This window comes from Elaeis guineensis, chromosome 2 (genome assembly GCF_000442705.2).
Source record: "Elaeis guineensis isolate ETL-2024a chromosome 2, EG11, whole genome shotgun sequence".
Lineage (NCBI taxonomy): Eukaryota > Viridiplantae > Streptophyta > Magnoliopsida > Arecales > Arecaceae > Elaeis > Elaeis guineensis.
In genome coordinates, this window is record NC_025994.2 from 127,315,872 (window position 1) to 127,339,993 (window position 24,122).

Below are 24,122 nucleotides of genomic sequence, written 5' to 3' on the forward strand. Positions count from 1 at the left end.
TCCGTCGGCCGACAGGCCGATCGGGCCCCGACCGAAGAAAGGCAAAAAGCCCACGCGACTATTGTCGCGACTTCCGACCGAGCTACGGCCGGTCGAGGGATGTTCGGCTTACCACCGTCTATCGCACGACGCGACCTTTGTCGCACCTACGACTTGCCGACCGACCAACGGCCGGCTGAATGACATTCGGCTTACCACCGGACGTCGGAAAACATCGAACCCGACGCAGGGGTATGGGGACCCGACTTACTATCGTCTCCCCGACAATACGCCGGACGCCGACAATACCCTCGGAGCTGAACAAGTTGCTGAAGCCCTACCGACTTATGCGAGTTGGTGACTTGACTAAGTCAGCGACTAACGTTCGACATTGCAGACGTGTTTGGCATTGCAAACAGGGGGAAAAGGCAAAAGAAGAATTCATTCAAGACTAAAAATTTTTTCCATAAACAAAGGAAAGTCCACAAGGTAAAGGCCGGAGCCCAATTACAATCCAAAGCAAAGTAGAAGACAAAATAAAACCGACTAATTATCGGAGTCGACGTCCTCCACTGGACGACGATGCGAGTTGGTCGGAAGATCCGCTCCGACTTCAGCCATCGGAGCCGACTGGTCTTCGGCAACCGGCTCTGCGACGCCTTCAGCTTCCGCCCTGGTGGAGAGACCATCCGACGCTGGTCCGGCCGTCTCCTCCGCAGCTGGGGCCTCCGACCCTGGCAGAACCACGTTGCTGAGGTCAAGTTCGGGGTACAAGCTCCGAACGGCTCCCCGGGCGTCCTCGTACCCGACTTGGTACGAGAGGTAGCCGCTCTCGAGGAGCTCTTCGCGGTACTCCTCTGAGTCCCGGAAGACCTCGACCGCCCGACCCAAAGCCAACTTTGCCGACTCTGATTCGGCTTTGGCAACGTCTGCGTCGGCCTGAGCGGCGGCATGACCCTCTTCAGCCTTGGCGAGGTTCTCGAGACTCGCCCGAAGTTGCTCGCGCTCGCCCTCCAACTCTTTGCCGACGCTGTCTCGCTCATGTCGGAGCCGACGGATGGTCCGGGACTTCTTGGCCGCGTCATCCTTCGCCGATTTGAGCTCCGACTCCAGCGACGCCTTGGCCTCCTTGAGTCCGGAGATCTCCTCCGAAAATCGGGAGACCTCCCCCTCGAGTCGGTTCTCCCGGTCGACCGACTGTTGAAATTGGTCGAGAAGGATGGCCTTCTCGGCTTCGAGGCCCGCGACCTTATCTCTCCAGGCCGCGCACATGTCCCCAAACTTCCGATATCCGGCCTCCAGCTCGGATATGTTGAAGACCAGCTGCACAAAAAAAAAGAGCCGACTGTTAGTAAGCCGGACTTGCGATGCTACGATTAAAAGCAGAGGGAAAGGGAGCTTACCCGGATCATCATCGGATAGAAGGACGACAGCATGTCGGAGACATGCTGGTTCTTCATCGCTTCGATGTCGGCAGGAAGGAGGAGTGCTTGGCATAGTCTCCTGGCCAAGTCGTGGTTGGCCAGGCCCGACGCACCCTCGGGAAGCGGAAAGTCGGCCGACCCACCCGCCGATCGACCTTCGTCACCCGACGCTATTGGGGCCTTACCTCGGCTTGCCGTCCAGGCCCTGACGTCGGAGATAGACGGCAAGCTTGAGCCCGACCGAGTCTCGGCAGACGGCGCGGCGGTGGCATGCGTCGGCAGCCCCGGTTCGCGGACTTCCTCCCGAACCTCCGGAATCTGCTGGGCGGTCGGCGTGCCCCCGGCAGAGTCGGCCGCTCGACGGTCGGGCGAAGCAGCAACCCCGACTGACGGTCCCTCGGGCGGGACATCAACAAGCACTGTCGGCACCGACAGTGCAATCACCGGCTCCGCCTCCGACCTGGGTGGCTCGCTCGACGGAACCACGCGGGGCCTCTTGGGAGGCTGTGACGGTCCGGCACCGGCCGCCGGCCTCTTCCTCACGGCGTGCTGACGTATGTCGGCTGCCGACAGTCGCGTCCTCGGCGGCATATCTGAAAAAGACGACGAAAGGTTAGAGCTAAAGAAGAAGACAGAAAAGAAAATGAAGACGTCGGGAGAATGCAGACCGACCTAAACGGGGGACCGGGCTAAGGCCGGCGTCGTACAAGGCCTGCTCGGTGACGAGCTCGCTCTGCTTCGACACCGAGATATCCTTTAGCCGATGGAAGTCCTCCCGATCGTCGACCTCCACCCGACTGTTCTCATTTGGATCGGTTCGGGGGTTCCCCCAACGGACTGGAAACCCCCAAGGGGCAGAAGACGACGAGAAGAAGAACTGGTTCTTCCATCCGTGAATGGATGTTGGAAGACCAGTAATGAAAGAGAGCCCTTTCCGAGGAATGAAATACCACCACCCTCGGGCTTTAGGGTGAGGGCGGAGGACAAAGAAGACTCGGAAAAGAGAGATCCGAGGTTCGGTCGGCAAAAGCCGACACAGGAGGGCGAAGCTGACTATCAGCCGAACCGAGTTCGGCGCAAGTTGTGCCGGGCATAACCCGTAATAGTCCAGAACGTTCCGGACGAACTCCGGAATCGGGAATCGAAGGCCGGCCCGGAGATCCTCCAGATAGAAGGCCACCTGACCCTCGGGCGGGCTGTTAACCCGACCATCGACGCCAGGGGCGAACAGCCGAATCTGCTCCGGGACGCAGTACTGCTCCCGGAGCCGATCGACGTTCAGCCCCGAAAGTGAAGAAGCCTCCACCTCCGAGGACGACCGAGTGTCTTCGGTCGGCTCTCCCGACCGACTACCTCGTGGGGACGTCCTAGCCATGAGCTCAAAGAAATGGCAAGGAAGAAAGGAAAAAGAAAGAGGAAGGCTACTCTAGCCCTTGGAAGGAAAGAGTCGCAAAGGGGAGACAGAGCGGAGAAGTACCTGGAGCGGAGGCTCAAGCGGGCAGAGTCTCGACTGTAAAAATGAGAGGGGTAAAAAACCATGTGGGGGTAACTTTGTATATATAGTGCTCCCCAACGGTCGAGATGAAGGCACGCACAGCAAAGACTCCCCGGATTTCGCCGCGTGGCGTCATCAGGGCCGTCAAACGGTCCGACGGTTCGACGCACCCCCCTTCAGATTGCGCCACGTCGCCTCCATCCGCTCCACCGAACGCGAACCGATGGCCACGCGCCACGTGTCGCGATGGGACACGACGGTTCCACTTCCCGATGGGACACGACGGTTCCACTTCCCGATGGGACTCGACGGTTCCACTTCCCGATGGGACATGACACCTGGCACCAGTTTTATCGCTGACACCAGCGGGACATCCGGCACGGCGGACGTCCGGCGCCGACCGACACCTGATGCTGATGGGACGAGACGCCTGGCGCCGACTGGATGTCGGGCGCCAGTAAACCTCTCGATATGTACAGGGCGCCGGACACCGTATCAATCGGCGGTACGGTCGGATCCTCGCGCACGACAAATCCACTCCTAGTCGCCAGCTCATCACCCGACTTAGGAGTGGAGGGGGGCAACTGTTGGGGGAAACCCACCGACCGACCGACCGACTATCGGAGGGCCCGACCGGTCGGCGGCCCGACCGACCGTCTCCGACTGAAAGCCGGGGGTGACCGACTAACGGACGCTACCGACTTCTTTTCAATGGCCCAATCGCCGACTGGAGGTATGTCGGGCGTATCCTTCCCGACCGACCAGACCCAGAGGCCGACTCACATGAAACTCGCCGACTGACGGAGGAACCCGACGCCACTCTGCTGGCCACCGACCAAGGGTCGGCCGTCTCCTCCCATCGCCGTACGGCCGCCAGACCTTGTCAGCTCTGACACGGACATGCGGCACAGTTCTCCAGGGGCATTGTCCCGCCGAGAGCGAGGTCAACCCTGGTGACTAGACGGCCACACGGCGACATGACATTTCCACGGCGGCTCTGACAGTCTACAGTGAGTTGACAGTTCCTCACTTGTCCGCGCCATTAATGACGGCGCCATACCGTGCTCCACTATATATACCGGGGAAGGCAACAGTGCACAGGATCGATCCGCCCGTCTCTCCCACATACGCAGGCTCGCTCCTCTCTCTCTCCCTCTCTCTCTTTCTCAGAGCTCTCTGTCTGCATTTCACTGTTGCCCAGTCACCTCTCTGACTTGACCGTCGGAGGGTCCCCGCCGGAGCCGCCTCCGGTCGGTGCGAACTTCCTTTTGCAGGTGCACGCTTCCCGGCGATCGGGCGACGAGGCGATTGGCCGCAACACAACTGATAAAGTTTTTACTAATTACAAAATCCAAGATCCACTCGCTGATGAAATGTACATACAAATATATATTTCTGTAGATTAAATAAAACACATAAAATATAATCAGTGAAGGCCTCTTGCTTTTTTTGATTATAAGGGAAGCAAAGAAATGCCACTCAAATAATCACTGAAGTTTTTATCTAGTTTATTGGCAGCGTGGACAAAGTGTTTTGACAGGCTGCACATGTAACTCCAACTATTTTAAGAAATCTGAATTATTATATTGTACCTAAGTGGACTTTGATTAAAATTCTACACAGTAAATGGACTCGTGTCTGTAGTATGAAATAGTCGCGATGAGATTTCTCATTTCCGCTGTCCTTCTTCTTTTCTTGTCGGTGGAACCCTGGCTATTTCGAGGAAAGCTACATACAATCTTTCGGGCCGTGCAGATTCATGTCCATAACAAATAACCATGTCGAGATTTCTCCTATCCCTTTACAGGTTATTGAGATCAAAATTCATATTATATATATTTTTAAAAAAAAGCATGCTCGTGCTTTGTCTCTTTCAGGAAGGGACTTGGTCCTCCTTCCTGGAACCTTGCTCTAACTACCATGATGCACTATTTATTAATTATTTATTTTATTTTTGGTAAAATGCACTGTTAATTCAAAGCATGTGATTAGCACTGTATTCCAGTACCTGCCGACTAAGGGCGCTTTAGTCTCAACATCAAATGAAGAAGATGAGCAAGCTTAGCACTCCTTCTCCCGATGGTTGGGTTAACTCACCAGACCGGGTCGGCCATCTTTTCGTTCCCTCACTTGTCCGCATGACGAGACTACCCCTCCACCGGATGGTTGGCGTGTAACAGCGACCCGGGGCGGTGCACGTAATATCGGGGCTGTTCGTGTTCCCTCGGCTGGCGGAGGCAGAGGCGTGAAGCCAAACGGCGGGGGGTGGTCGCGCCGAATCCAAAATATCGAGACGCCTTATCGAGACGCTACGAGAAACCGCCGCATTCTCGGCGTCTAAACTGGACTGGCGGACACGTGGACTCGCCAGAGAGCTCTTTCTGGACGTGTTGGCATTTTCGTGATTACAAGGAAATCCGAGGGTACTTTCGTGGGATCCCATCGTTATAAGCCCTCCCAAACTCCCAAACCCATCCATCGGCGGATCTCTCTCTCTCCCCCTTTCTCGTTCCCTCCGTCTGCATAGTGAGTGTACCGTACAGAACCATGATGTCGTGTTATACTGCGCTGGTTTTGCTATTGTGCGCAGCCGCTCAGAGCGTCGCTGCCATCACCGACGGTAAGATTTCCGGAGCTCTGTTTTCTTTTGGTATTATTATCGCGGTTAACTTCTGTTCCTCGATGACCTTTTCGGTCTCACCTGGGGTCTCTCTAATCGCTGATAGGTTCCAGCTTATTTTTGGCTTTTTAGGTGGCAGGTTAGGTAAATTTCTCTGTATTGGAGATTCACTCCAGAAGTCCAGATTACCAAATCACCTTTAAGTTTTCTCTTTGATCTGCAATGCTACCTATATATATATATATATATATATATATATATATATATATATATATATATATATATATATATATATATATATATATATATATCTCGAAGAACCGCCACGTTTCCGCGTGGTTTTTAAACGATCCTTAAACTTCCATCGCCATCAGTCCTCGTTTTCCATTAAATCTGTTGCACTAGACCAGTAATAGTTGCTTCAAATTTTTAGACGTTTTTGTGCATTACTTGTCAAAATTTTAAAACGAGGCAAGCAAATTCAAATCGGCCTTCCGGTTGGAGTGCAAAATTTTCTTGGGGACGTGCTGTGTTTGAATCGTATTTGAAAAAAAATGGAGCACCAAAAGGGTGCAGATTCGGTTCGTCCTGCAACATGCCCACGTGGGTGGCAATAGTTTAAACACAGTCCCAGTGTCAGTCCCATGCTGTTTGGACTCCCGGAAATGCCCTTCCATTTATCGTTCTGTTTCGTTCTAAGATGTAGATAAAAATTATTCTCGTGTCGGCCTGTTCTAGCCTCTTGTCTTGCTATCGTCTATTTGGTTTAATTTGTCGAATTCATAGGGACTACTCTTGATGCACGGTATCCTCTCAACTGGAGCGCAATTACTAGTCACTGCAGTGCTTCTGAAAAATTTCCATATGGCAGGGCTGTAGATTTTTGGTTTGAAGACGGTTGTTGTGTGAAAATTTATGAGCACGAATCTTGGCATGTTGCAGTGAGAACTTGTCCGTGGCATATGAGCTATACTTTATTGACCTCGATCAAATCACACAACTGATGATTCTGACAGTCTGGACCCTCGTATATAAAGCCCATTTAATCTGCTTTTCGAGGAAGTTGCCCGGATCGGATAGTTCAATTAGTTAATTGGATCTGTGGATTAGCGAGCTGTACTTCGCGGGCTCCATGTGCTGGGGAAATTTAAAATATAACCGGTAATTAAGTGGATTTCATATAGCGTGCACATGAAGCGGTCACCCCTAATTAATTCTCAGGTCTACTAGATTATGCTAGCTGTCTTGAGGCTTTGGATCTAGGGCTGGTACCTGATGGAAGCATAGGTTTCCTTTCGGGCAGATAGAGGTCCGTCTAATTGCATTTTTGATGACATGGTGTCATGAGGTAACTACCAAATGGGGATGACGCCAATCGGATTTTGGAATAGGACTACAGTGCAACAGATTATCAAATCGTTCGTTTGTGGGGACACGCATGCTTCTTAGGTGACATAGTGATGCTACTCTCTTCTTAAATATATTTTTGTGAATATATTTCGACTCAGATCTTAGCAAGGTACTATTCAACCTCAAAAACATGAATGATACAAATGCGTAGCTGTCCCAATGGTTGTAGGTGGGCATAGATTGGCATGCATGGGTTGGCTGGTAGCTTGAGCAATCAGCACTTTTTATGTTTGGTCGAGCCTGAGCGACCGCATTTTGCTGACTGCATTGCCACAAGATCTGCTTATCGTGTGGGTTGGACTCAATCCAGTAATTTTTTAGACTCGAGCCTCATCTGGTCCAATTTCTGGGCCTCCTTTTCAGACTCAACATATCAAACTTCGGACTTTCAGGCTGGATGCGGGCATCATTTGATTGGAGGGTTTTTTTTTTTTTTTTTTATGTTTTCCTTCGACCGCTGTTGAAGGCGACGGGTGGTGGGGAGGAGGTGAGAAAGTCAAGAGATGGGGAGGACTCAGAGAGGAAGCAGGGGCCTAGGGAGTATGCGAGGAGGTGGCAGCGGGACGGCATGGAGGACGCGGCAAGGCAACAAAAAGGAGGCGAGGGTCGAGGAGGAGGGCTGAAAGATGAGGGCCTAGGAGGCGGAGACACTAGGAAGGAGGCGAGATGGGGGGGTTGGGACAATGCGAGGAGGTGGTGGGGAGGATTGGTCGATGCGAGCAAGCAGCAAAGAGGACCTTACGCCGGACGTCGACGAGGAGGTGAATGTGATCCCGCCGACGCTGACAAGAAGGAGGCACGGACGTCGGGAAGGAGATGAGTACGCCAAGGAGACGAGTAGAAGAGGGATTGGGATCAAGACCTAGGGTTTAGTTGATTATGAGTTTGGGCTGGGTCGTTAAAAAGCCGAGTCCGGCTTGTTTTTAGTATTGGGCTTGATTTTTTAGGTCGGGTCCAACATACCGGGCTGAAAATTATGTCGAAGCCCATTTTAAACGGGCAGATCTGATTACCGTCTGAGAAATGACAGGTCTAATTACGGGTTTGATACAAAGTGGCCTGATTTAAGGTTTAAGGGCTCTGATTCTGGGTTTTATACAAAGTGGCCTGTACAACAAACTGGCTTAGTCATTATTACGTATGCTACTCTCCTTAATTACAAACTCATTTCAATTGCACGTCCTGCAGGCCTGCTACCGAATGGGAACTTTGAGAAAGGACCCAGCCGGTCCCAGCTAAACGGAACTCAGGTGACAAGCCGCTATGCGATCCCGGAGTGGGAGATTTCCGGCGTGGTGGAGTACATCGAGTCCGGGCACAAGCAGGGTGACATGCTGCTGCCTGTCCCCGAGGGAGTCTACGCGGTACGCCTCGGCAACGAGGCATCCGTAAAGCAAAATCTCAAGGTAACAAAAGGCATGTACTACTCCATCACCTTCTGCGCCGCCCGCACCTGTGCCCAGGAGGAAAGGCTCAACGTGTCGGTCACCCCGGACTCCGGCGTGCTCCCCATGCAGACCATGTACAGCAGCAGTGGGTGGGACTGCTACGCCTGGGCCTTCAAAGCCTTGTTCGCCCAAGTTGAGTTGGTGATCCATAATCCGGGCGTCGAAGAGGACCCGGCCTGCGGCCCTCTCATCGACTCTGTCGCCATCAAGACTCTCTATCCTCCTAGGCTCACAAACAGTAAGTGCTCCAAATATCAATATGTATATAATTGATGGATGCCTGCATTACTCTTCTTTTTTTCTTTTTTTAATTTTCTCCCCAAATTGGCCTGATGTCCCGACCCAGCTCTCAATTTTGCTTCGGTAATCCTAATTAACAATAACAGAAAACCTGTTGAAGAACGCCGACTTCGAGGAAGGGCCCTACATCCTGCCCAACACGACGTGGGGGGCGCTGGTCCCGCCCAACATCGAGGACGACCACTCTCCTCTCCCCGGCTGGATGGTGGAGTCCCTCAAGGCCGTCAACTACATTGACTCCGCCCACTTCAAGGTCCCCCAGGGCAAGCGCGCCGTCGAGCTGGTTGGCGGCAAGGAGAGCGCTCTCGCCCAGGTCGCCCGCACCGTCGTCGGCCGGGTCTACACCCTCTCCTTCTTGGTGGGCGACGCCGGCAACGCCTGCACTGGGCCCATGGTGGTCGAGGCCTTCGCGGCCCGCTCCACCGTTAAGGTCCCCTACGACTCAAAAGGGACCGGCGGCTTCAAGCGGGCCGTTCTACGGTTCACCGCCGTGGCCGAGCGCACCCGGGTCGTCTTCCTCAGCACCTACTACAATACCCGGACCGACGGTTCCCTCTGCGGCCCGGTTGTCGATGACGTCACGCTGCTCAGCGTCCGGAACCCCTCGCGCCGCCTCCGCCTCCTGTGAGCGTGAGGACCGACGAATGCTAGAGCGGAAGGATAGCCGGCTCAGTGAGGCGGTGATGGCATCGAATTGAATGATCTCCTCCCTGGTCGCCTTCTGTCTCCGTCTCTCTTTTCTATAAGAAACACGCATAACGTATTATATATCTCCATGCGTTTGATGTAGCCAGCCGAATGGAATCAAAGTAAGTTCAGGGGATGTGGTGTTTCATTATATGTACCCGATTGGACTGAGGTATAAAAACGGTATATATTTTGGTGCTACACTAGCATACATTTTTAGGTGACCACCAGCCGGATGATAGATTCTTCACCTTAATCATCCAGTTGCATATAAACTTTCAGTTACAACCTATAAACAAAGATAAAGAATGATAACCTCACGAATAAAATAATTTATCATAACCTTTTTCAAGGCTAAAGCCGAAGTGCCGGCAGTTATCAGGAACCAGGTCCATCTATTCGGAGTTTACATTTGCCCCTATTCCTCTAGTTTTTTATTAAAATATAAATAAATTGGAGCTGGACCGAATATATCCGCTACCTCCAATGCGACTGACTAGACAGCACTGTCCAGATAATATAAAATTGGGCTCACGAGCAAATCTTTTTCGTCCATGCTGGTCTAGCTCTTATAGTAGGAAACAATTTAAACTAGAAAAAAAATTTTTTTTTTTATGGAAAGAGTCTGAACCTAACCCATATAGTATTGTATTAGGTAGAATAAATTTAAATCTAGAAATTAAAAAGATTAATGCAGAAACAAGTGATAGGGATAGAAATTAAGCTTGCCTATGGAGACACATTCCTACCAATATAATACAAACTACCATTAATCACTACCTTGACCTTCCGTCCACAGCAAAGTTCATGTTGGACATCTTATAAAATGGCCTATGAATACTCTATCAACGTTAAAATCAGTATTCCTTGTTGAAACAAAATGTGTACACCAAGATAAGACTATACTTACGTTTCTTCTTGATCAGTCATCATGATTATTGCTTCTCTCACATGCATTGCATATGTTAGATACTAGTTATGTCACGCTCCCGATCCGAGATTTGAAGTCGAAGATCATGGCAACCGCCGCATACTCATAAAATATTTTTTCCATAAGCAGCATGCAAGGCATCTCATCATGATATCTTCACACAAAGTTAAATAAATTTTTCAATATTTAATAATCAAACCTTAGTTCAAATAACAAATCAAAACTCAGTATTCAAAAGAAAATAACTGTCTGACAAAGTCAACACTAAAAACAAAACTAAAAGTCTTGAATCAATTCTGAGAAAATCCTAAATCAATGAGCTAACTCCATCTCTAATCGCTCTCCCAACCGAAATCCCGCATCACGCTAATTTTCTGGATCTGTAAGAAAAACATAAAACTCATCATGAGCTAAACAGCCCAGTAAGCAGTGTATATCTTTAACTGAATAAATCAGACAAATATTTCTATACATATCGATTTACTGATATAACAAAATCAATATGTAATTTCATGAAATCATAATCATACTATCAATCATATATAAAAGTCAATTCATCATAATTTTAAATTATGCTTTTCATCTTAAATTCATCAATTTCTTAAGTTCTTCTTACCAACCATGACTATGACCACATTATCCCTGTGGCATGGTCATAATACCGCGTATCTACTTGCGGTGGGCTGCGAATCATCTGGCAGCCAAGTCCTTTGGAACCGCTGATCTCGCTGGCGGTTTGTCGCTGGTCTCTCTGGCGACATGTCGCTGGTCTCACTAGCGACATAAACCCTCAAGACAGTCAATTGCCAACGTATATGCCCCCATTGGCGGGGTCCTCAACACAGTCAGGTTGTCAATTTCATATTGTCTTCCAATTTATATATTATTTTCAAAAATAATATAAATAAATGATATTCGAGTCAAATCAATCATATCATTCTTTGAGATCATATATCATCATAATAATTATTCAACAAATAACTTCAATCATAAATAATTTTCTACAATTAACTTTAATCATAAATAATTTCAACAATTATTTCAATAAATAATTTCAATCACAAGCATGCATAAATTTATTTAATTCAAAATTTTATAATTTACCAGATAAATTCAATAAAGTAAACACTACTTACCTCAAAAGAAAATCCAAACTAGAAATTCTAGGAATCTCGAAAATCCTTCTCTGAACCTCGGTCTCCGGTGACCCCACCGGCGAGCAATCATGGTGAGAATCAAGACGGTGTCTGCGGCTCCGATCAAAAAAAACAGGGAGAAAGAGAGAGGAAAAGGGCCGATGGTCGATTTCTAAGGAGAGGGGAGGTCTTCTTGTAGAGGGTTCTAGGACTTCGAGAGGTCCTAGGACTCCCAATTTGCTTGGGTCTCACCGGAGAAGAAGACTCCTATCGGGAGTCTTCTTCCCGATTTTCTTCTCTATTTTTTTTTTTGTGAGCTTGGATCTTGATGTCATGGGCTTAGGCTTGGGCTATAACATTCTTCACCCCTAAAAAAAAATTTCGTCCTCGAAATTTTTCATACATGTAGTCTCGAAGAGCTGAGGATATTTTTGCTTCATTTCTTCCTCTAGCTCCCAAGTAGCTTCTCTTTCTGAATGTCGACTCCACTGTACCTTGACATAAGGAATGTTGCGACATCTCAGCACCTGTTCTTTACGGTCCACGATCCGTATTGGATATTCTTCATATGATAGATCTTATCTGGCTTGTACTGGTTCAAGTTTCACGATGTGACTTGGGTCTGGTAAATATTTCTTTAACATAGAAACATGAAAAATATTATGTACTCCTGCAAGTGAAGGGGGTAAGGCAAGTCGATAAGCCACCTCACCAATCCTTTCTAAAATCTCAAACGGACCCACATATCTAGGATTCAATTTGCCACGAATGTCAAATCTTGAGATTCCTTTTGAAGGAGATACTTTGAGAAATACGTGGTCACCAACTTGAAATTCTAATTTCCATCTCCTGTTGTCTGCATAACTTTTCTGTCTGCTTTGTGCTGTCCGAAGTCGTTCTTTAATTAATTGAATCTTCTCGACTGCTTGTTGAACAAGTTCGGGACCCAATATTCTCCGCTCACCAACATCATCCCAGTGAATTGGTGATCGACATCTTCTACCATATAAAGCTTCATAAGGTGCCATACCAATGCTAGCCTGATAACTATTATTGTAAGCGAACTCAATCAAAGGTAGATGCTCATCCCATGTACTTTTCATATCCAAAATACAGGTTCTCAACATATCTTCTAAGATCTGAATAGTTCTCTCTGACTAACCATCAGTCTGTGGATGAAAAGCTGTACTGAAGTTTAATTTTGTTCCTAATGCCTTGTGTAAGCTCTTCCAAAATTGTGACACAAATCTGGTATCTCGATCCGATACGATGGTCACTGAAATTCTATGTAGCCTTACAATTTCTTTCATATACAATTTTGCTAGTCTTTCCAAAGTAAATCCAACTCTAATTGGTAGAAAGTGTGCAGACTTTGTCAATCGGTCCACAATCACCCAGGCTGCATCATTTTTACTGGGAGTCTTCGATAGTCCAGTTACAAAATCCATAGTGATATGTTCCCACTTCCATACTGGAATATCAAGAGGTTGAAGTAGTCCCGCAGGTCTCTGATGTTCAGCTTTAACTTGTTGACACACCAAACATTGGGCCACAAATTGAGCGATCTCTCTCTTTATATTATTCCACCAATATATTTTCTTTAAGTCTCTATACATCTTAGTACCTCCCGGGTGAACTGTATAACCGGTCTGATGTGCCTCTTGAAGTATTTCATGCTTGAGTACTGAATTATTGGGTACGCAAATCTTGTTTTCGAACCTCAACGAACCATCTTCATGTATCTTGAATTCAGATTGAACACCAGTTTCCACTGAATTCTTTATTTTCATTAGTTGTGGATCATCATTCTGGGCAACTGTAATTCTTTCAATGAGTGTTGGCTGAACCCTCATGTTGGCTAATCGTACTGTTGAGTCATATATTCGGATGTCTAATTCCAGTTTTCTTATATCCTCCAATAATTGACTTTGATGTGTAATTAAAACTGCCAAATTTTCCACAGATTTTCTACTAAAGGCATCAGCAACGACATTAGCTTTTCCCGGATGATAATAGATTGTTAAATCATAATCCTTCAACAGTTCTAACCACCTTCTCTGTCTCATGTTTAATTCTTTCTGCGTAAAAATGTACTTCAAACTCTTATGATCAGTAAACACTTCACACTGCGCACCGTATAAGTGATGTCTCCAAATTTTTAGGGCAAAAATCACTGCAGCTAATTCCAAATCATGTGTCGAAAAATTTTATTCATATGGTTTCAATTGTCTTGAGGCATAGGCTACTACCTTACCATGTTACATCAATACACAGCCGAGTCCCTTTTTAGATGCATCACTATATATTGTGAAACCTTCATCTCCTGCTGGTATAGTAAGGATAGGGGCTGAAACTAATCGTTATTTTAATTCTTAGAAACTCTGTTCACGATCTTAGGTCCACTCGAATTTAACCCCTTTTTGAGTAAGACGAGTCAAGGGTGCAGCTATGCGGGAGAATCCTTCTACAAATCGTCTGTAATATCCTGCCATTCCCAGAAAGCTTCGAATCTCGAAGATATTTGTAGGTCTGTTTCACTGTATCACTGCTTCTACTTTTGTTGGATCTACAGAAATTCCATCTTTAGATACGATGTGTCCTAAAAAGACTATTTTGTCCAGCCAAAATTCATACTTCTTAAATTTGGCATAGAGCTTTTCTTTCCTCAATATTTGTAGTACACACTGTAAATGTTCTTCATGCTCCAATTTGCTTCTTGAATATATCAAGATATCGTCAATAAATACGACAACAAACTTATCAAGATAGGATCTGAATATTCTGTTCATTAAATCCATAAAGGCTGCTGGGGCATTGGTTAATCCAAAAGGCATCACTAGAAATTCATAATGTCCATAGCGAGTTCTAAATGCAGTCTTTGGTATGTCTTCTGTTTTAATTTTTAACTGATGATATCCTGACCGAAGATCAATTTTAGAAAAGACTTGTGCACCTTGCAGCTGATCAAACAAATCATCGATTCGAGGTAGAGGATACTTATTTCTGATAGTACTCCTATTCAACTCTCTATAGTCGATACAAAGTCTCATACTACCATCTTTCTTCTTCACAAATAAGACTGGAGCTCCCCAAGGAGATACACTAGGCCTTATAAAATTTTTATCCAATAAATCCTGTAATTGATCTTTTAATTTCTTTAACTCCATAGGAGCCATTCTGTAAGGAGCTTTAGAAATCGGACTGGTATTGGGTGCCAACTCAATGGTAAATTCAATTTCTCTATCTGGTGGTAGTCCGACTAAATCATCAATGAATACATCCGAAAATTCATTTACAATAGGAATATCCTGTAACTTCAATTCATCATATTCTTTATTCTTTATTGATACTAGGTAACCTCTACATCCCTTTCTTATCATCTGTCTAGCTTGCACAAATGAAATAATACGTGGAGGGGTGGTTCCTGTACTTCCATCAAAACTAAAAGTTAATTCTCCCGGTATGTGAAAGTTCACTCTCTTTCCATGACAATCCACAGAGGCATGATAAGTAGCCAGCCAATCCATTCCTAGAATGACATCGAAATCATGCATATCCAGGACCACCAAATCTGTCGGTAATTCTCTTTCTCCTATTCTGATACTACATGACTTGCACACACTTTCGATACTCAAAATACCACCTACTGGTGTCTCAACATATAATTTGGTTTTCATGAGTTCACAACCTATATCATGTTGTCTAATAAAAGCAGTGGATATAAAGGAGTGTCTAGCACTAGAATCAAACAAAACTGAAGCATGAATACCAGATATAGGAATGATACCTGTCACCACCGCATTGGAGGCCTGAGCATCTTGTTGTGTGAGTGCATAGATTCTTCCTTGAGTTTTCGGCCTTTGACCTCTGTCCTTTGTTTGTGTGGGTCTATTTTCATCCATCTAGGGGCAATCGGTAATCTTGTATCCTTTCTGTCCACATCTAAAACAAGAACCAGTATTCCATGGGCAATTAGAAGACTCATGCTCTCTTCAGCCGCATCTCGAACATCTAGCTGCCTCATTCTCACGATTCTTATCAATTGCTGGCTTCTTTGCTGGACCCTTATTGTTCTGATTTCGCCCTTGAGTTCCACTAAACCTATTTCTCTTCTTCTGATTCCGTTCTCGCTCCGCATGAGCTTCATTAACTTCTCTCTCAATTATTAGAGCTTTATTCACAACTGCGACATAGGTAGTTAGCCCATAAGGTACAACTTATTTTCTGATTTCTGTCTTCAGTCCCATTTCAAATTTGTGTACTCTGTCTTGCTCAATCTCAACTAATCTTGGAACAAACTTGGCTAACTCCGTGAATTTAGCTTCATATTCTGCAACGGATCTGTTTTCCTGTTTCAGATGAATGAACTTCTGCTCCTTCTGTATTCTGACACTTCGGGGGAAGTACTTGTCAAAGAATTCACCTCGAAAACTCTCCCAAGTAAGTGGTATCCTATCGTGCTCATATTTTTATTTCAGTATACACCATCAGTTGTATGCCTCGCCTTGTAACAGATATGCTGTATAGCGGATCTTCTCTTCATCGTGGCATTCTTGCATGGTGAAGGCCTTCTCCATTTCCATAATCCAGTTATCTGCTTCCAGTGGCTCGATGGTCCCTTTGAAGGCTGGAGGGGCTAGCTTCTTAAATTCGACGATGTTGTTTCTCTGCATCGGATGTTCTCCATGTCCAAGTATCGGTGAAAAATGCTGATGTGGCTGTGCATGTTGTTGTTGAAGTAACTGTTGCTGTGTTTGAACTACTCCGATCAGAGTTTGCATTAGTTGAGTCATGTTCGGCTCCTCCTGTACTGTCGGAGTATTTTCGGTAGGATCAAAGATTCCCTCCTGCTGAGTTATGCCGCTGTTTAATTGGGGAGTATTATCGCCAAGTGGATTTGATGTCCCTCCTACTGCTCCTTGAGTATTTTTCGTTCGTCGTGGAGGCATTTTGACCTATGATAAATTGAGATAATAACTTATCCTTAATAAGGTTATAAACTTTGCTTGAGACAGGTCAGCTCATAATCATCATAACTAACCTTTCAATTTCCTAATGTCTACCTATCACTCGCTCACTCTATTCTACATGTCTCTATCTATCTACTTATGCTCTGATATCATATTAATTGTCACGCCCCCGACCCGAGATTTGAAGTCGAGGGTCATGGCAACCGCCGCATACTCATAGAATACTTTTCCCATAAGCATGCAAGGCATCTCATCATGATATCTTCACACAAAGTTAAATAAATTTTTCAATATTTAATAATCAAACCTTAGTTCAAATAACAAATCAAAACTCAGTGTTCAAAAGAAAATAACTGTCTGACAAAGTCAACACTAAAAACAAAACTAAAAGTCTTAAATCAATTCTGAGAAAATTATAAATCAATGAGCTAACTCCATCTCTAATCGCTCTCCCAACCGAAATCTCACATCACGCTAATTTTTTGGATCTGTAAGAAAAACATAAAACTCATCATGAGCTAAACAGCCCAATAAACAGTGTATACCTTTAACTGAATAAATCAGGCAAATATTTCTATACATATCGATTTACTGATATAACAAAATCAATATGTAATTTTATGAAATCATAATCATACTATCAATCATATATAAAAGTCAATTCATCATAATTTCAAATTATGCTTTTCATCTTAAATTCATTAATTTCTTAAGTTCTTCTTACCAACCATGACTATGACCACATTATCCCTGTGGCAAGGTTATAATACCGCGTATCTGCTTGCGGTGGGCTGCGAATCATCTGGCAGCCAAGTCCTTTGGAACCACTGGTCTCGCTGGCGGTTTGTCGCTGGTCTCTCTGGCGACATGTCGCTGGTCTCACTGGCGACATAAACCCTCAGGACAGTCAATTGCCAACGTATATGCCCCCATTGACGGGGTCCTCAATACAGTCAGGTTGTCAATTTTATATTGTCTTTCAATTTATATATTATTTTCAAAAATAATATAAATAAATGATATTCGAGTCAAATCAATCATATCATTCTTTGAGATCATATATCATCATAATAATTATTCAACAAATAACTTCAATCATAAATAATTTTCTACAATTAACTTTAATCATAAATAATTTCAACAATTATTTTAATAAATAATTTCAATTACAAGCATGCATAAATTTATTTAATTCAAAATTTTATAATTTACCAGATAAATTCAACAAAGTAAACACTACTTACCTCTAAAGAAAATCCAAACTAGAAATTTTAGGAATCTCGAAAATCTTTCTCCGAACCTCGGTCTCCGGTGACCCCACCGGCGAGCAATCACGGCGAGAATCAAGATGGTGTCCGCGGCTCCGATCGAGAAAAACAGGAAGAAAGAGAGAGGAAAGGGGCCGATGGTCGATTTCTAAGGAGAGGGGAGGTCTTCTTATAGAGGGTTCTAGGACTTCGAGAGGTCCTAAGACTTCCAATTTGCTTGGGTCTCGCCGGAGAAGAAGACTCCTATCGGAAGTCTTTTTTTCGATTTTTCTCTCTATTATTATTATTATTATTTTGTTTTTGTGGGCTTGGATCTTGATGTCATGGGCTTGGGCTTGGGCTATAACAAGTTATAAAATATCAATCCTAACACGGATATCATAATTTTGTTGGAGCTTTAAATATCCGATGAGTGAGGATTGGCAACGAAGAGAAAAACTGATTCCTCGTCTAACGTATATGGTGACACAATCAACATTTGACATCTTTCATTATAGAGCATACTGGATGAGAAGAGACTTTCAAGGACACATGTTTTGTCATGTTGGCACTTTCATGCCTCCCAGCATATTTATGAGTAGTGCTCAACCTTGTTTTAGCATGCAATATCCTCGTTTGTTTTTCGATAATTTCTCAACTAAGAATAGCTAAATTACCAAAAAATTGTTCTATCATATGCACTCTTTCAAGGCCCACTAATCTTTCGATTGAAGATAACTAGTGGACCTGTTTCCATGCTAGACATACATGAGATAGGAACATGCATGAAAACAGTAGCTTGACCCATACAATTACGCAATCCCTTTATTTTGCTCCTACCATACGAAAATCCTAGTTCATGCATTGACATTGGCACATAGATCATGCTCGTTTTTTAATATAACCTTTTTTTTTGTATAAATGAATCATGTTAATTGAAATAAAGTAGAATCAAGTAGACTATCCGTTCCATATTTAGGTCTGCTAAACATTGCAAGTAGGCTATCCGTTCCAGTATTTCCTCATCTGCAGCAAATCCATCCAGTTGTAAACTTGGCCCCATGGTTCTGGGCCTCTGGCCCAGATGACAGCGCATGTTGCCAACCTCCTTTCCCTGTGTGGGTTGATTAGAAATTAACTGGGTTCGGGGAGTGCAATCCACGTGTCTGTTAAGAAGCTCTCATTGATCAAATCCTACGGCCGAGACACTCGCGTTCTTCCAAAGCCAAAAAAGAAAAAAAAAATCTATGAAAACTGCAAACAAAATCTCAAAAATAGAAATAAAACCTTCTAGACACTAGGGTTCTCACTCTAGATAAGTACGTGAATCTCTCCCACGAGCGTCCCCACCGCCATCTCTCCGCTCTCATCGTCTGTCTCGCTCGCTTTCCTGCGAAGAGATCTAATGGTAGGCTTTCGCTTCCGTTTCTTTTCTTGCATTCGATTAAAGGTATCGGTTTAGGGTTTTGGATCTTTCTCTTCGATTTCTCTAATTGATTTCGACGCCATTGATCGAAGGCACTGCCGAATCAGCAAACGGTCGAATATCCGAGCTTTAAGCTCGTCATCGTCGGCGATGGAGGAACTGGTGATCATCTCCTCTCGTTTCTGTACTTTGCTATTAACTCTATTGTGCGTTAAAGATTGGACATTTGTGACGGGATCGCGGCTCCGAAGCTTTGGCTTTGATGAGATTTTCTTTTGATTACTTCGTGGATTTAAATCTTTCTTGTTCTGTTCCTTTTGTGTCATATCGATATCCTGCGGGCCTGGGATTTTCCTTTTTTTTTTTTTGGCAAGTAATTCGTTATGCTTCTCTAGCTTTTGTCGGTTGGTTGTTTGCTGCCATGAATTCAAAATCCAATTTTTTTGAGTTCCGATAAGTTATATGACATTCGATGTTTCAGTTTTTGGTTCTTCTGATCTTGTCTATCAGTATATATTAGTATCTCTTCTTCGCGTGGATTTTTTTTTAAAATCTTGTTTATGCACTTTGTTTCCCAAATCTTGTTCCTTTGTCTATTTACTTATGGGTTTCCAACAAATTTTTCTTCTGAAATTAGAATAATGGCCGTAGGCCTATCTATAACTGCTACCACTATAATGACTCTGTGATTATTGATTAATATTTAAAACTCTCAGGGAGTATTCTTTCTTGGTAATAGCCTTATTTGTTTATCGCTCCTTCACATTAAAAGTTGTCTATCCATTTTTTTTCCGCTTGCAATTATATTTCCATTAAGCAGAATAAGCAGCCAGATTCTTTAGTTCCAATAGTTCTGTTAATACTTACATGCATATGTAGTGGTTTTGTCTCATGTGCGCGTTCATGACGTTCAACACGTTTTGCTTTATAATCATGCAGGTAAAACTACATTTGTGAAGAGGCATCTTACTGGCGAATTCGAAAAGAAATATGAGCGTAAGTATCTTCTCTATTCTCTTGCACCATATCTTCCATTTTCCCCATAATTATTTTTGTGAGTTTCCGCTTCAATCATCTCCTGTAGCCACTATCGGTGTTGAAGTTCATCCTTTGGATTTCTTCACAAATTGTGGAAAGATCCGATTTTATTGCTGGGATACAGCTGGTCAAGAGAAGTTTGGTGGTCTCAGGGATGGATACTAGTAAGTGTGAAATATTATCTTGTTTTTATTTTTCTTTTTTATTTTTATTTTTTGCTATAAGTTATTTGAAGTTGGGCTTGTGGATGCTTGATTGCAAATTCTCATTTCAAGACCATAATGTCAGATGTCGAATTGCTCATAGGATATGCAAGCATTGGCAGTATTAGGTGTGCAGAGTAAACTTTGCCGTTGGTAGGCAGTGTAGTTCTCAGGTTCATAGTTTTTTTTTTTTTTTTTTTTTTTTTTTTTTTTTTTTTTGTTGTTGAAGGCCAAATTGGTTTCGCATGTTTCATTTGATGCTTCCTAGGTCTTTCTAGTGAGATTGACTGCATAATTATTTGCATCAAAAATTTGCCTGCTAACATGGCAGGTAAAAATCAATGTAGAACAGGATGGCAGGTCAGGCTTCCCAGCATACAACATATTGGACTTCTTTTACAATATAAAATGTATCAAAATGCTTTTAAGTATTGTTTGGCATTTATGTTCATTTTTTCTCTATATCATGTTAATGGATAAAATTTTGTCCTATTCTGTGTATAATATGAACACTTTCTGAGTTCAGGAAGAAGCTTCTGCATAATTGTAGGCACTTCCTCTGAAGCCATATAACTGCACTTCCAGGCCTTTCACATGTTAACATTACAAATATCTTTCAACATTGTCTTCTTTTGTTCGCCATATCAAATGCATTATACTTACTCTTGCTTTCTGAAGTTTGTTTGCTTATGCTTCCACATTACCATCAATATAGGTATTTAACTGCATATAGCAACATTGCTCTGAACTGATGGCTGATTCCCTGTTTCAGTGCGCATACACAATATTCATTTTGATCTTCATGAATTAGCAAATTGTTGTTGTTGTTATTTTTTTTTTCTCCATTTATTGCACATACTCCTACATTGCTCTTTATCATTGTCATTTCTCAGTTTATTGTTTCTTCATAAAATGTTCTTCAATTTTTATCTTTTAATCAAGTATCTGCAATTGTTATGTTATTTCAGTTATTTCGAACAAATGACACAGCATCCAGTATTGGTAGAGTTTTTTTGTAATTCGTCTGTACTTTTAGTTTCTCACCATGTTAATTCATATGATTGCTATGTTTGAATGTGCATAATGGAGACAGTTTTATTAGGTTGTCATCATGTGTTGTTGTACATGTGGTGTTAGTTCAATTTCATGCAATTTTATAGGTGGGTTTCCAGTGGATGGTTTGAGGGTTGAGAGTTCTTATTGGTATTCAAATTCTTTTCCCTATTCTTTTCCTATTTCCCTAGCCTTATGATGAAATCTTATGGTTCTTGAGTATCTGTGAGAGAATAGTAGTGTTTTTCAATAGGAAATGCATTTTATCAACTCCTTACAAAATATGACCTTTATACATTCATTGACAATGTCAGGAACTGCTGTGTACCTTGTAAAAATCCGTTCAGTCATTTGTTTTTATGTATGTGCCTGAAGCTGCGATGATATAAGTTTCATTGTTGAATTAGCTGAGTCTTGCACTTTATGTATTTTGATCTAACAATAGTTTTGCAACGGAATGCACATTTTCATGCAAACAGAGCATACCAATCTGAATGCTGAATGTTGAAACTCTTTTAAAGTTAAGATGAGATTTTCATGTCATCTTGATTTTTGATTAAGAAGAATGTGCTAGAAGTTGTTTCATTTTAGGAATGTGATATAGTTGACAGTTTGCCGGAATTACATGCTCTCCTCTTGATGCAGTTATATTATCTGGAGCATGATGGTATTCCTTGATGGTACTGATCTGTTAAAATTGTTGGTCAATGGGAATTAGATGAAAAATAAATAGAACACTTGTTTGGCCTACTCTTCTTCGAGAATCTGAGATATGAATTCCCATCAGCTAGCTCATCAGCTTCTTTATTGTAGACCTTATTACGTTGGGTCTAGTTTTGAATGGCATATGATAGGTGGGCCAAGTCATGTGGAGAAATTGTTATATTACTAATAACAGGCACTCTTTTCCTTGTGGTTATTATATTCTATGTGACAGGAGTTGCTTGATTGTTTGTTTTTGTAATAGCTTGTTAGAATAATAAATTTCCATCTAGTTCATGAAATATTTGTTCTAGCAAAGTTATTCTGCATATGCTTTCTGGACACAATAGTCATTTCTTTGGTGATTCTAGTTACCAACATTAGTCATTTAGGTCCTGTGTAGTTCCAGCATAGATTTGTTCAGGCTGTTCGACTAAGAGAAATTACGAATAGTTTTATCCTGGTGAAGAGGAATGAGTGAGTAAAGAAGTGTCTGTCTGCTTTAGCCCTTTACCGAATTCCCCCTTTCACCTTTTAACCGACTTTATTCAGGTGGGAAAAAAATGTTATTTTGGAGCAATGCTGAATAAGTGGGTTTTATTCAAATTTTTATTATTATTATTTTTAAGTAGTGAAGCTTGGAGGGCCCATATGAAATTAGAGTCAAAGGCATTAAATGCTTGTGGAAAAAGCTTTTTTTTTTTTTTTCAAAAAGATTATTATTCTGTATTTGGGAGATCAGCACTCTGTGACCTATTCTGATCAGTCTTGCTGTCTTTTATTTACAGTATCCATGGTCAGTGTGCTATTATCATGTTTGATGTCACCGCCCGGTTAACATACAAGAATGTTCCAACATGGCACCGGGATCTATGCAGGTTTGTGCTTGAAATACATATGGAACTAAATATACAGAACTTGTCCTTGCTATCACTATTCTAGATGCCTGATTTATATGAATTATACTAAACCAGGGTCTGCGAGAATATTCCAATTGTATTGTGTGGTAACAAGGTTGATGTGAAGAACAGGCAGGTTAAAGCAAAGCAAGTTACATTTCACAGGAAGAAGAACCTGCAGTATTATGAGATTTCAGCAAAGAGCAATTACAATTTCGAGAAGCCTTTTCTCTATCTTGCTAGAAAGCTCGCAGGGTAATGAGATTTGAGAGATCCCGTTGTTTTAGGCATGATGTAGAAAACCTGTACAGGATGGAATTAACATGTCGATTACATTGCCAGGGATCCGAATCTCCACTTTGTTGAATCACCTGCTCTTGCTCCTCCTGAGGTGCAGATTGACCTGGCTGCTCAGCAACAGTAAGTGCTCTACCCAGAGTCATGTCTCATCATACCATTCAGTTTGGGCTTAACATGCAAACCAGTGGAAGCTTCTGCTAAAGTTGGGATAACCCAATATTCAGACAAAAAAAATTAGTGTAACATACTTCTTTGCTTCCTGTGCAAGTTTGCAAAATTTTAACCCTGGTTCTCTCTAATTTCACAGGCATGAGGCGGACCTCGCTGCAGCTGCTGCTCAGCCTCTTCCTGACGATGATGATGATGCTTTTGATTAAAATCATAATTTTCGTAATATATTCAGTACAGTGAGGTTTCATAAGTCTTTATAGAGGGTTCTGTTGTGAGGGGGTTATGCATCCTTAAACTTGTAGCTCGTCTTTGAACCATGTCGGTTTTTACCAGCCTAAAAGTATGAATTCTTGATATATATACTGTATGACTAATCTTGTGGTGTATCTTTTGTTTAGTTTGGTGGATGGTTATACATGTGCACATGAAGGTGAAGATTTTTTTGAATATTAGGCATCGAGTAGCAGTTGAAGGAACAGGATTCTCTGTGGTATTTAAAAAGTACCATAGAGTGTTGTGCATGGTTAGATTCCATGTCGTTCGTTTTATAATAATTGTTCAACTTATCCAAATATCTTTGGAGTTTATATATGTTTATATATATTTAATTTTTTTTAACATATGTGTATGGGTATTTGCGGTCATTTATTTTAAGATAAACGATGTTCAACCATACACAGCAT

The 24,122-nt window shown here is 43.3% G+C and overlaps 2 protein-coding genes across 2 annotated transcripts; both read left to right on the forward strand.

Annotated features, from left to right (window-relative positions):
• Positions 1-5,359: 5,359 nt before the first annotated feature.
• On the forward strand, positions 5,360-9,564 carry LOC105042950 (BIIDXI-like protein At5g11420). The gene is made up of 3 exons (XM_010920367.4): positions 5,360-5,518; positions 8,117-8,614; positions 8,763-9,564. The coding sequence occupies exons 1-3, from the start codon at positions 5,446-5,448 to the stop codon at positions 9,302-9,304; spliced, it is 1,113 nt and encodes a 370-aa protein (XP_010918669.1). The 5' UTR covers positions 5,360-5,445; the 3' UTR covers positions 9,305-9,564.
• A 9,352-nt stretch (positions 9,565-18,916) lies between these two features.
• On the forward strand, positions 18,917-23,825 carry LOC105043032 (GTP-binding nuclear protein Ran1B). The gene is made up of 8 exons (XM_010920471.4): positions 18,917-19,055; positions 19,166-19,235; positions 20,013-20,069; positions 20,158-20,275; positions 22,858-22,947; positions 23,044-23,223; positions 23,311-23,388; positions 23,576-23,825. The coding sequence occupies exons 1-8, from the start codon at positions 19,053-19,055 to the stop codon at positions 23,643-23,645; spliced, it is 666 nt and encodes a 221-aa protein (XP_010918773.1). The 5' UTR covers positions 18,917-19,052; the 3' UTR covers positions 23,646-23,825.
• Positions 23,826-24,122: the final 297 nt, after the last annotated feature.